This window comes from Diospyros lotus, chromosome 4, assembly GCF_014633365.1.
Source record: "Diospyros lotus cultivar Yz01 chromosome 4, ASM1463336v1, whole genome shotgun sequence".
Taxonomy (NCBI): domain Eukaryota; kingdom Viridiplantae; phylum Streptophyta; class Magnoliopsida; order Ericales; family Ebenaceae; genus Diospyros; species Diospyros lotus.
This window is the reverse complement of record NC_068341.1, coordinates 9,130,048-9,143,315: the sequence shown is the minus strand read 5'-3', so window position 1 is coordinate 9,143,315 and position 13,268 is coordinate 9,130,048. Positions and strand designations below refer to the sequence as shown.

The 13,268-nt window shown below is 38.3% G+C and overlaps 2 protein-coding genes across 9 annotated transcripts; one reads left to right on the top strand and one right to left on the bottom strand.

Moving 5' to 3' along the window:
• Positions 1 to 123: 123 nt before the first annotated feature.
• LOC127799212 (protein CYSTEINE-RICH TRANSMEMBRANE MODULE 13-like) lies at positions 124 to 972 on the bottom strand. The gene is made up of 2 exons (XM_052333032.1): positions 488 to 972; positions 124 to 382 (listed from the first exon to the last, which is right to left on the bottom strand). The coding sequence occupies exons 1-2, from the start codon at positions 796 to 798 to the stop codon at positions 337 to 339; spliced, it is 357 nt and encodes a 118-aa protein (XP_052188992.1). The 5' UTR covers positions 799 to 972; the 3' UTR covers positions 124 to 336.
• A 736-nt stretch (positions 973 to 1,708) lies between these two features.
• Positions 1,709 to 13,212, top strand: LOC127799209 (protein ACTIVITY OF BC1 COMPLEX KINASE 3, chloroplastic). Of its 8 annotated transcripts, none has more exons than XM_052333025.1 (8): positions 1,709 to 2,360; positions 2,472 to 2,699; positions 7,297 to 7,632; positions 7,812 to 8,367; positions 8,615 to 8,801; positions 8,884 to 9,250; positions 10,847 to 11,019; positions 12,059 to 13,212. In XM_052333025.1, the coding sequence occupies exons 1-7, from the start codon at positions 2,037 to 2,039 to the stop codon at positions 11,006 to 11,008; spliced, it is 2,160 nt and encodes a 719-aa protein (XP_052188985.1). In that variant the 5' UTR covers positions 1,709 to 2,036; the 3' UTR covers positions 11,009 to 11,019; positions 12,059 to 13,212. The 8 variants fall into 8 exon arrangements, with proteins under 8 accessions (XP_052188985.1, XP_052188984.1, XP_052188983.1 ...); XM_052333024.1 differs by lacking the exon at positions 12,059 to 13,212 and adding an exon at positions 11,494 to 12,020; XM_052333023.1 differs by lacking the exon at positions 12,059 to 13,212 and adding an exon at positions 11,228 to 12,020.
• The last annotated feature ends 56 nt before the right edge of the window (positions 13,213 to 13,268 follow it).

The following is a 13,268-nucleotide window of genomic DNA, read 5'->3' as shown; positions in this document are numbered from 1 at the left end:
TGAATTAATAAGATTTAAAGGAAAAATCATTAAACTTACTTAGTGGGTCCATAAAATAATATTTAAAAGAAGAAGCGTGTTGCACGAGGAGAGAATTTTATACATTTCTTTACAAATACTACCTACCTTAAAGAAGAAGCAGCCAAGCACGTGATACTGCGCCAAGCCAACACATTATTTTCATATATATATATATATATGCCCTTATTAAATTAAAATTATTCTCACATACAAATTAAACAGATTATGACGATTGACGAAGGTAATATATATAAATATATTACAATAATTTCCGTGTAAAAATGATTGAACAGCTGAGACTATGAGAATCTTCAGTCAGAAGCACATATCCACGCAGCAGCAGCAAAAGAGGGTAGCACAACTGCATTACAACCAACATTCAACAATATTAATTCATTAGTATTATTACTACTTTCAAGATCGAATTTCTCAACGCAACGCCGGGCTCAATTAAATGCTTAATTACCAAAGCTTGCAGCAAACGCAAGGTCCACACGGCCGACGCTTAGTTTTGCTGGGTGGCTGTTGGGGTTGGGGATATCCACTACTGCCACCTTTCATGGGGTAACTCGGCGGCGGTGGAGCCACGTAGGGGCCTGCTGCTGGGTATCCGTGGGTAGGAGGAGGAGGAGGACGGTGTGGATGGTAGAGCTGCGGAGCAGCCACAGGTGGCGGTGGTGGATATGAGTGGTAGAGCGGCGCGGCGGCCGGCGGTGGCGGTGGAGGATACGGAGCAGATGGAGCGAGGTGCTGATTGTCGTCGTAGAGGTGGCTCATGGTCACGGCTCGCTCTCAACTCAGATCAGACGCTTGAGCGCATAAGGGAAATTAATCTAATCTGGGATTGATTCGATCGAGTGTTTGGGGTTGATGATGTTGGAAGTTATAACTGATATATGCCTTGAATGATTCATAGTTGACAACAGCAGCGTGGTCCTTCAAACAACGCGTTGGGCTTCAATTTCCCACCTTACAGACCTTCTAGACGGATACCTTTCTCTAAATTTATTAGACTTTTCTGAGAGAAAAGAACAAACCAACATTTAGTGCATACAATAGCGACTTCAACTCTATTCCAATATGTTTTATATGGAAAAAAACAAACTATTTTGAACTTAAATAACTTTAAAATAATTAATGCTCCCAATATATCTAAGATTTCTCAATGAATAAATAAATGACTCCCAACTTACAACTAACAAATATAGCTCATTATTGTAGTCCTTCATCTAAATCATTTGGTGAAACAATGCGACTTCAAGGGTCTCCTTGCAAATTAAACTCATATGTGTTCATGTTCATTTTTTATTCATGTTACAGATATCAAAAGTGTTTCTTTGTTTTATAAATTTTGAAGTTCTGTTTGCTTTAAAAAGAAATTTAGAAGACTATTAGAAAATTATTTAAATTATGAATTTTTAGCTATTTTTAATATTAAATTTATTGAACATAAATTACCCATTATTTAACAAGTACGGGAATGTGGGTAAACAAAATACCCATCAAGAATAGGGATGAGGACAAGATACAAGAAAAGGGAAAACGTGATTATTCTCTTTATGATGTGAGATACCTATCATAATTGAAGTCTTTTTAAGTGTTCCAACCAGAAAAACCCTCAAATTTGGACTAGGAGTGAGGATAAGGTTTAAGGGAGGAGGGAAAGAGGAAGAGAGTAAGACTCTTGTTGGGGGGGGGGTTACTTGCTAAGAAGGCCCAAAGTAAAGTAGAGATACATACATAGATCGAACTTGCTTTGTTTTATCGGTGGGATGGCACATATAACCCTTGTTTTTTCACACGCTTCGTTTGTCGTCTGCGCGCACGCACAGTGCGAAAACTGAAGCGTGGTGAAACAAAATTGAGCAGGCAAGATAGAGAGGGTACCAGATCCCAACACGTTACGTACTGTGAGCCAGACAAAAGGATTAAGAAAGAAAGAAAGAAACAAGTGACTACAGTCGTCTCCCTTTGTACCTCTCGCCACCGGTTTACGCTTCGACAAGCCCACAGCCATGAATTCTCTGGTCGTATCTTCAGCCGCCGGCGCCCACTCCCTGCCGTCCTGTCCGGGAGCCATCACGATCCGAAGGCCGAAGCGCTGGACGAGAGTGAGGCTGGCGCCGCGAGCAGCGCTCGTGGAGGCGAAGCCCCAATCCGTGCCGGCGACCACCGCCGGCGACAATGTTGTGCCGGTGGTTGCAGGGGACTATTCCTTTTCTTTCAGAGATCGAACCGACGATATGCAAGCCGAGGCTAGAGCCATGGCTCGCTCCGCCAATGCTTCCGTATACAGTCCCGAGCTTCTCGCCAACAAGTACGGCGCTCGCCCCATCAAGGTAAGGTAGAGATTGCCTAACGCTTATTTCTCGCTAAAGTCTAAACCCTAGCCGTCCTGTTGTGTGCTTTCTTTTCCTAATTTGTGTCTCCGGCTTGGCGCTTCGCTTCAGGTGCTGCGGAGGACTCTCGACATATTTGTTGGCCTTGGTTCGTTTGCTCTGAGCCTGTGGCTAGACCAGTTGAACGACCAGCTCGAGCTGAAAGCAAGATTTCGGGCTGGCCAGCTCAGGAAGGTTCTTACGAGATTGGGGCCTACTTTTGTTAAAATTGGACAGGGCTTGTCAACGAGGCCTGATCTCTGTCCTCCCGTGTATCTAGAGGAGCTTTCTGAACTGCAGGTATCTATTTCCTTTCTGATTTCACCCCCTGCTCTACCATCCGTACCCGCAATTAAGACCTACTTTGTTGGGTAAATATGTGTTAAAGAGTAAAGTACACCTGTTTGTGGATATAGATGTGCCGATTTGCTTGCTTGTATGTAAATTACTATGCACATTTCATTATGTGTGTTTTTTTTGTTTTTGGTGTATTGCCTCTAGAAGTTTACTGTTACAGACAAGAGGCAAGAGGCAGAGCCTCACTTCGGGGCTAGGGGTTTTTGGGGGGGGGGGAGAGGGAGGGAGGTTCAATACAATAGAGTAGAGGCCCTTTGTGAATTTTCTGTGACTGTGCAGAATAACACTGTAATGATTCCTCCTCTGCCCTAATCCCCCCATAATGTGGCAGAATAGTGATCTGATGGAGATTAGTGAGGAAAACTAGGGCTTCGCCCCCAAAACAGAAAGAATGTGCAAGAGAGAGATTCTTGAGAGTATGGAGACAGAATGTTATTAATCGACCAAAGGAGGGTTGGCAGACTGATATTTGAGGGCTATGGGGCCCTCTATAGCATGCTTAAGGCCCTACCATGTAGGCCTTGTTTAACCAAGAAGGGCTGGCCCAATTTGGGCCAGACTCATTTACTAGGCCTATCAAAGCAGCACACAAAACTTTTTATTGGGGATTGCATTATAATTCGACTTAAGCAAGAGTGACTTCCTCTGGAATTTATTCCAAGTTGTAAGCTCATAGTGTTGGTCCTTATAAAATTTTAAAATGGGTTGGATCAAATGCACAAGTCATTGATATACTATCAAGCTTTGGTTTTGCATTTAAGATTGAGAACCATGTTGCATATAAAGGCCTGATCCTTTTGTTGCCCATCTGTTCAACGCCCATTTCTCCTCCAAAGTTTCCTTTCATACCTGCACAAAAATGACATTGATACTATTTTAGATAAGTAGATTGTATTCACTAAGAATGGAGAGGTGTAGCATTTCCTTGTTCCTTGGATGGATCATCGAGATTTTTACTGCACTTAGATAACTAGAGAGTGAAGATAAGATGCTAGAGGCATGACCGAGATGGTTGGTCATGTGAGAAGAAGACTAATAGAGGCTCTTGTGAGGACAGTTGATGGAATGGAATAAGTGCTTAGTAAAAGATTTAGAGGAAGACAAAATAAAAACTTGGTAGGAGACACTAGGTTTGATATTAAGTATAGACAATTGATAGAAATGAATGAAAAGCTAGAATTCGTGTAGCCTGACCCCACATAGTGGGATAATGGCTTGGTATGTTGTTGTTTCAATAACTAGAGAGGCATTATAGCTTCTTGATCCTGATTTATGAGAGTTTTACAGGAGTCTTTAGGGTCTTCAGTCAATGGGGTCAAGCACTTGCCGCACTGAGAACTGGTGTCAACACCAGCTATAGGCTACCTCTTACATGTGTATTGGTTGGGTAGGGAAGAAGACCATCCAACCACTCACTTTAAGGTTGGGTGATTGAGTGCTGAAATCAGCAAAATAAAGTTCAAGTTTTCTTCAATGAGGGGAGATTGATGCTTCAAGAACCCAACAGGTGATTACTGGTTTTATATGATTACTATTATTTAATTTTAAGATTCTTTAATTTTATTTGACTAGAATAATGACTATGCTTATATGATTAGTATTGCTTATGTTTGCTTAAGTTTATCTTCTGGTGTTTTGTTCTTCTTAGGATTTCTTAAAGAGATTCTATGATAGACTTTGTAGATATAGATTATATATTATGGAGGATTACTTTTGAAGGAGTCCAGTTATTTTAGTAGTTCTATCAAGCTTGTAAATATGTCTTATTGACGAATTATGAAATTATGGTTGTTTTAATAGATAAGAAATTAAATTTTGAAATAGCTTTGAGCTAGTTCGCTCTTCTCCCCTGCTTCATTGTGTTCTCTGCATTTCTTGTTTCTCTTTTTCTCTCCCATTTTTTCTTCTTCTTCTACTTTCCCTCATCTTATTTTTCCCCTTAGTTCTGCATCAGGGTGTATCTATGAATTGTTGGGAGGATTGTAAGCAGAGTATGATCTAGATTGAGTTCACATCTTGGTAAGGACCACCCTTTCCCTACTCTTCAGGCCTATGTTGAAGACATTCCTTAGTGATCTATTTTAGTACCTCCCCTTCCAAATAAATACTTAGCATTGTTGTATTTGGCCCATTCAGATATTTGGCTACATGCTCAAATGCATTCTGCTGAACCTTTGGTAATTGACTCCACATCCATTGATCATGTGACTGGTGAGATGCCCCTTTTTTTTCTTCTTTCCTCTGTCTCTCTTCCAACCTTTGTGTTGGCAGGGAAAAGATTAAGGTAACAGATGACTGCTTATTATCTTTGGAAAGGCATGAACAAGATGGTTTATTACTCCATATGTGACCTTGGTCCCCTATCCTTGTTCCTAACTTTGCTTTTGAATTTTGGTCTTTGCTTGTATTACCCTGGAATTGAACTGTCAAGTCATTCTTTTACTTTCAATTATTATTTTTCTAGGATGTGGCTATAGGTGTGATGATTGGTCTTTTCAGCCGCAAGAATGGCCTTTACTGCTTGGACACTCTACCCATTTCACATGGTTGCAAGATATAGGTTATAATAAATACAGTGCAGACAGATGACTCAGCAGCCCAAATTTGGCCATGTCATCTATCTTTTTGTTTGTTGAAAGAGATATTTTCAAAATTATTTCAGCACAATAAGATTTCTAAGTTTCCTTGTGACAATCTGTGAAACTGCCAAACACCATAATGTGTCTTTTCTCATGCAGTGATAATAAACCATTTTCTTTGATTCATATTGATGATTAGGTTCCTTCAAAAAATTATTTTATGTCTTCTTCTCGTTGGTTTGTTACCTTTATTCATATTTCCTTTGCTTCCTCTATCACCTATCTTCATCAGTAAAAGCATAGTTGCTGTTGCTCCCTCCTTGACCTTATCTTCTATCCTTCATGTTCCTAATCTCTCTTCTAATTTCTTGTCTATCTTGTATTGATCTCAAGTTAAGCTGTCAAGCCTTTCTTCTCTCACAATTCTGTTTTTTCCAGGACCTGGTTATGGGATGAATGATTGAGTGGTACCCTCAGGGATGGTCTCTCTGTGGACTTCTTATCCACCTTACATGGTTGTCTCAGAACCCAAATCCTCATGGATGTTCTCTATTGTGATTTACTTGGGAGAGTTTCTATCTTGTATAAATATTGGATTGTGTCAATGGGAATTCTTAAACTATGGTGTCATTTGACCATAGCAATTTATCATTCCTTCCATCTTTATATGTAGGAACCACTTGGCATATGGGACCTACTGGACATGTAGCGCCCATTGAGCCTTCAAGAGCAATTGGGTGTGAAGGAGCCATTGAACATGCAAAAGTGACTTGAGACACAAGACCTCAAATATGTGTGGAGATCAACATGGTAATCATGTGGCAGCTGGTGAGGATTAGTCAGTTTCTTGGGTGTAGAATTCTTGGATGAGTCAAAGGTTGATGTTAGCATCTTTATGGCAAGCGGGGATTAGTTAGGTGGAGAATTGCTGTGGCTAATCTGTGAGTATTCTTAGGGCAACAGGGTAGCACTTGAGTTGAAAATTTTTGTGGTTGAGGCAAAGGGTGCTACAAGTGCTTAAATCTCAGTTCAAGGGGGCTAGGGCGTTACACACTATTTTCATTAGTCAGTACGTGTTGATGAACTTATAATTAGAGATAAGAGAAAGAATGGTCGATCCACATAGGGAGAGGTTAGGGAGCTACTTACATTGTCATAGAGCAGATGGTTGTTGCTTGATACATAGAATCTTTATGCAGCTTATAGCATTACAAGTACCCAGCCCTTGACTTTGCCAAAACCTCTTTGTCCCTCATGACATCTTTAGACCATCCTTTAGAAGTTTCAATATACAAGCAACAGAAGCTCGCATTGCTAGTCACTAACATCAACATTTAATTAAATCAATAAAATTATCTTCTTAGCCAATGTTTTTTTGAAGGAACATAGTGAGTCCAGTACTACGGATCAACTGTTAGCTCTTGGCAGATGACCCTCTTTCTCTCATCATCTTTTCATTATTCTCTCCAGATTGCCCTCTCTTGCTTTTTCTCTTTGAAATAAAATGTATATTTCATGAATGTGTTTTGTTAATACATTAGACTTGTATCCAAATGTGTCATATTATTGTTAAACATTTTCAAAATTGAACATACTTCAAACACAAACCAATAAGAAGTTAGTATTGATTACTCAAGTAATTTGCAAATGATTAACTTTGGGGAGGACTCGTTAGACTATTTGGTAGCGAAGTAATACAAGGACTAGCAGAGTTTGGAGAAAATTTGTCGTTTTATCCCAGAGGAGTAGAATATCTTTTCTGGGGGAAATTGGTGGGAGGTTGGAAGAATGTGTCATAATTGTTGTCATGTCTCATTTCTCTTCTTGTTCTTTTTTATTAATTCCTTCCTACATGCAAATGATGCAACTTTTTGTGATAACTCTTTTCAGTAAAATTGGAGTTCTTTTTTATATTGAAGGGCCTAATGGCACCCTTGTTGCCATGTTTTGTGATTGAGCAGGATGCTTTGCCAACATTTCCAGATGCAGAGGCATTTTCTTGCATAGAAAGAGAGTTGGGACTCCCACTTGACTCCATCTACTCATCAATCTCGCCATCTCCAATAGCTGCAGCCAGTCTAGGCCAGGTTTACAAAGCTCGGCTGAAATATTCTGGCCAAGTTGTTGCTGTTAAGGTGCAAAGGCCTGGTATTGAAGAAGCCATTGGACTTGATTTCTACCTGATTCGAGGCGTAGGATTCCTTGTAAACAAATATGTTGACATAATATCCAGTGATGTTGTTGCCCTCATTGATGAATTTGCTCGGAGAGTTTATCAGGAGCTCAATTATGTGCAGGTTGATTTCTCATTAGTGTTTATATTCTCAAGCTGCATTTAGATGTGTTGTTTTATGTGCCTAATTCCAGCCATGCATGAAACTTTTGTTACTATGTTGAGGGGTAAAAAATATACAATTTCTGTCAATATTTAGAAAATTCATCAAGATTTGGAAGTTAATTTTGAAAATCTATGCAGGAGGGGCAGAATGCAAGGAGGTTTAAGAAGTTGTATGCTGACAAACAAGATGTCCTTGTTCCAGATATCTTCTGGGATTATACCAGTGGGAAAGTATTGACAATGGAGTGGGTTGATGGTGTCAAATTGAATGAGCAAGATGCCATTGAGAGACAGGGGTTGAAAGTTTTGGATCTGGTGAATACAGGTATTCAATGTAGTCTTAGGCAGTTGCTGGAGTATGGATACTTCCACGCGGATCCTCATCCTGGCAATCTTTTGGCAACACCTGATGGAAAGCTTGCTTTTCTTGATTTTGGAATGATGAGTGAAACCCCAGAAGAAGCAAGATTTGCTATTATCGGCCATGTTGTTCACATGGTCAATCGGGATTACGAAGCTATGGCTAATGATTATTATGCCCTTGATTTCTTGTCCAAGGATGTAGATGTTTCTCCAATTGTACCAGCACTACGAAACTTTTTTGATGATGCCCTTAATTCAACTGTGAGCGAACTCAACTTTAAAACAATAGTGGATGGCCTGGGTGCTGTACTTTATCAGTATCCATTCAATGGTGAGCTCTTACAGTGTTATTTTTAGTGACGTAATATTCTTCTCATGTAATTGGTGCTGCCTCTTGCCTCCTATCTGGATGGCTGTGGAAACTATAGCCAACAGGAGCAAATTTATTGATATCCAGTAGATTCAGGATCTCAATGAGCAACTCTTTTTGTGCTCAAAGAAAGCAGTATAGTTGTAATGTAGAAGTTTTCCACATTATTTCTAATGGCCACTGCTTTGCATGGTTCCAATGCTTGCAGTCCCAGCTTATTATGCATTGATTCTGAGGTCACTCACAGTTCTAGAAGGTTTGGCCCTTTATGCTGATCCAAATTTTAAAGTACTGGCTGCTTCATATCCTTATTTTGCAAAAAGACTTCTCACGGATCCAAATCCATATCTCAGAGATGCTCTTATTGAGTTGCTTTTTAAGGATGGGAAATTCAGGCAAGTCTTTTCTTCCAGTTGGGTTATTTGATTCCATTTGGCACAATTGGCTCAAGTGGAAAGTTCTTGCTATTGATTACAGGTGGAATAGGCTTGAGAATCTACTTGTTCAAGGAAGGAAGGATAGGGATTTCTCTGCAAAAGATGCTTTACAACCTGTACTGAAGCTTTTGTTGGGTTCAGATGGTGAAGAGCTCAGGGTTTTAGTTATTAAAGAGGCTGTTCGAGTCACCGAAGCTGTTATTCTGGGTTCAGTGATTGAGAGTTACAGCTTTATTCCTAGTCCAATGAGGAGTCTTATCTTCAATGGCAGTGGAGCTGGGCCTCTTGTAATAAGCGATGCTGAACAAACCAACCTCATGGAACTTAGAGCACGAGTTTTTAGGATATGGGGGCTTTTAAGATCCTCGGAGAATTTTGATCCTGCTCTTTTGCAACCTATTTTACAGGTAAGTACAAATTTATAATCCTTCATTCCTGTTTCTTCTACCTATTCATATTGTTTTGATGGACTTGATACTTTGCCTAGTTTATATTATGGACCAATTCCCTTGACACCTGGCTGCTTCAAATGTAGCATGAAAAAATAATTTTGTAACTTTAGGAGTGAAAACTGCCTTGATTTTGAAACAAAATTCATCGATACCATGCTATTTCTTTTGGGGCTATAGCTACTAAAAAGATTTATTTGAACATTCTGGAGTTAGTTTAAATTATTTTCCATTCATTTATATGCTTTTGAATTTGCAGCAGATCATAACAGATAAAGGGCCCATGTTACCCAACTATAAGTTTAAATCTTGGCTATCTTGGCTCCGGTTACTAACTCCATTTGCCATGTTACTTTTGCTATGGTTCCTTGCCCCTTTTCAAGAACTGTACTTAAACTGAAACTGTGACAGGGTCAAAACTGATTGGGTTAAAACTTAAATAAAATGATAAATTTACAAAATTAGTTGACAAGATCAAAACTGGTAAAATGGCTATAGAGTGCAATTAATTTGTTTGAGTGGCTGAAAACGTTTTTTTCCAGAAAAGTGGCTAAAAACGATTTTTTTTTTTTTTTTTTTGAGACATGGTTAGTTTTTAAAGAGAGAGTATGGAAATTGGTACATAATATCATGATTTGGAGAAGATAACAATACAACGATACAGATCTAACAAGAACATAGAAACATTTTTTTTATTAAAAATGTTCGTGAACATTACAATTAAATAACAGTAAAAATACTGAAGAAAATATAAGTAATCAAACACTTGATATCATTCAATTCTATTGATGATAATGTGAACATATTGAAAAACATATCTCTAGTCCAGTTTAAAGATACAATAACTTTTTTTGTCAGAGTTGAATTGGGCTCAATTTTTGTTTTTATTCTTTTCAAAAAGCTTACTATGTTTGAAGATTTTAATGCAAAAAAAAAAAAAAAGGTTTTAAAAACTATTTCTAAGAACTACTTTACCGCCTTCACGTATCTATCTTATAGACGCACGTCTTCATCACGTGTCGTATAAGTGTTCAAATATATAAATAACAATGATAATTAGACTGCTATTTTTTGTGACATCAGATGCAGGCCTACTTTTCACTTTGACTTGAGCCAAAAAAACAAGAGGGTTGTGTATCGTTGCTTGTGTTTTGTTGAGGGCGAGCCTATACTCTTCCCAATACACATGTTCAAAACTGTTTAATTAGCCTATGAATGAGCTGGATCAAACCAAGTAGTGTGCTGGTTAAGCATTGGTGCATAATTTAACAACCTTTGGAAATGTGTTAAAGCTTGGTTTATCAATCATTTGAACCCAATCCAAAGTAAGTATGTCTCTAAAGTGAGCTGAGGCTAAAAAAATTGACAATTTTTTCAAGATTGGCTTGTTTATGTAATAGATGATTTTCTCAATGAAATATTTTCAACCTGAACACAAGCTGGAGTAGTTTGGTTTGCCTAACCCTATGTGCCCCATAATATTGGTCTACAAATTAAAGGATCCTTTTATTGAAGCAAAAACAAATGGCTAAACTATTTTATTTATTCATTGAGGTAACTAGAGAATCCTACATGAGCAGGTCCTTCAGGAACCAGAAGCACGCAGTCTTGGGGGACGTGTTATTGGAGGAATCACTCAGCGCCTGGCAGCACGCTTACTGCAACAAGTTCTCCGAGCTCCAACTGCACCTCCTGCTTCAACTTTGTGAGCATTGAGTAACTGTTGGGTAAGCTAATACCCTTGATATACCTTAAAAAGAATTTGTTAAAATGTACGAATGGAACAGAAGAAGACGAAAGAAAAATGGAAAACAAATTAAATCACATGTTTTTTATTCTTTTTTAAATAAAGTGATATAGCCATTTTTACCAGCTTGCTTTTTTATACAAGGGCATGGGCCGGATTCTTACTTGGTTCTTTATGGGGTTCTGTAGGCATCAATGGAAGTCAAATTTCAACCTCTCTTTTGTACCCTCCAAAATGATTTGACCCTGTTTTTCACACCTTTACATCTACACAACAGATTCCGCTCATTTCTATAGATATTTAGAAGCAAATTTAGTGTCTCGACCAAAGATTTATAGTTAGTGTGTTATTAATTATTCTCTTAGGGGAAGTGTAATTAATTTAACATATGTGATTAGTCTAGATAGCTTCACTTGGTCAGCCGGTTTTTAATGTGACATGTACCAAGTAACAGGTCCATTCATTAGGATGCATTCCTATTTGTCACTTCCCCAGTCGACGCCAGGCATTGAAAGTGATATGGTGTGGTTGCTGTTCGGAAGGGGCTTTGAAAAGTGTATGTGAAACAGGGCTCTTTGTGAGGCACCCATTTTTATGGTGGGTTTGAGCAGATAACCATGCCAATTGGTGAGAATTGTAGATTTTACTTGTATTTTGGCAGTAGGTTGAGTTCCCATCATCCTACAGTGTCAGCAATGCAATGGGAGCATTTCTCTGCCACCTGGTGGTCATTGATGGTCTTTCAAAAAGCGTAATCAAACTTAACATTGCGTTGAATCTACTAAGTCAATCTAATTCATGTGCTGTAGCTCTGATCCCTGGGATTCATAGCTGATGTGTAGAAGGTTTAGTCTAGCTTTCTGTCCCTCCATTGCATTCCTAAAGTAATGGTTAAGGTGCGATCAACTCGGGACTTCATGTACTTATCAGACATTCTGTGTCCAATTGAATTGGAATGTGATGTTTTATCTTACCCAATCACATGCGATGGGGTCTTCTTAGCCTGTAGTAACATGCAGGTGACTGTTTGGTGACTGAAGAGGTAGGTAACCTTCAAATGTGACATGTCCATAGCACTGCGTCAAATATTGACATTTGTTCGACATCAGTGCGGATTGAAGACTCACAAATGTGTTTTGTTTTGTTATTTCTAGTGCTTGAACTCTGAAATTTTGAAAAATTGTCTTCATTGATATAAATATTTGCAGATCAAATACTAAGAATTTGTGAAGAACAATTAGATGGGTGCTTGAAAATTTCACCATTTTCCAGGGGTTTCAAGCGTTATACCGGTGTCGAAGTTTAAACTATGATGAACTAGTGCAATACTGTTTGCTCGCTTATCATTGTGTGGTAAAATAGCAAATAATAATTATTAAATAATAAAAAAGATATAAAGTATTATATCTTAATAAAAGGTTGGCCTTAGGGCCTTCATCTAACCAAAAAATAATAATAATAAAAGCGTTTTAGGTCCCTTAGTGTGGATAAAAGTCTAAAATACATCATGTGGGTGCTGGATCTAATGCCCTTAGTAGATGGGCACCTCCTGGGCCTTGCCAGCGGTGGGCGAGGGCCCGATTAATAAAAAGTATGTATATATGTAAAATTTATAATTATAAATAAATATATTGAGGTATAAATCATTTAACATATATATTATTTGTAATTTTGTATCATTATACTTTGTAAATTATAAGTTTGTATTTTATATATGTATTTTTCATAAAATGAGTAAGAAAATTATTCGATAATATTTTGTATTGTACTATTCAACAAAAATATTTTGTTTCTTTGTTAAAAAAAAAAAAAAAAACCTACAGCCCACCACAATGCAACCCACATAGTGAGGACCGATCTAAAAAGGGTCATGAGCATACAAATCCCCACAAACACATTTCTTTTCCAAATATATATGCACGGTCTCATTTTGTTTTTGTGAAAAATAACTATATTTCACAATACTTTACTCGAGACTCCAGGCTTAGTAACACCATGACCTACACTACTAAACTATAATTTCGGTGGAAAACCAAACAAATTTCGTTCATTAAAAATTGTACATTACATTTTTGTTTCGATTGAAGAAATACTACTAGTAGTTGCAAAGTTACCGGTTGAAGCCCGCACAATGAAGACTTTGCAATTTAGGGCTGGCAAAAAGATGAGCGAGCATTTGCATTTGGTCTACGTGGAAGCAAACATCATGTTGGTTGACGGGGAAAGCAG

Bases quoted from the DNA above. Each gene is read 5' to 3' on its own strand.
- LOC127799212 (XM_052333032.1), bottom strand. From the start codon at position 798: ATGAGCCACCTCTACGACGACAATCAGCACCTCGCTCCATCTGCTCCG. The intron at 383-487 runs GTAATTAAGCAT...GTTGTAATGCAG, and splicing joins TGCGTTTGCTGCAAGCTTTG to TTGTGCTACCCTCTTTTGCT.
- LOC127799209 (XM_052333025.1), top strand. From the start codon at position 2,037: ATGAATTCTCTGGTCGTATCTTCAGCCGCCGGCGCCCACTCCCTGCCG. The intron at 8,802-8,883 runs GCAAGTCTTTTC...TATTGATTACAG, and splicing joins TTTAAGGATGGGAAATTCAG to GTGGAATAGGCTTGAGAATC. The intron at 9,251-10,846 runs GTAAGTACAAAT...TTATTCATTGAG, and splicing joins TTTTGCAACCTATTTTACAG to GTAACTAGAGAATCCTACAT.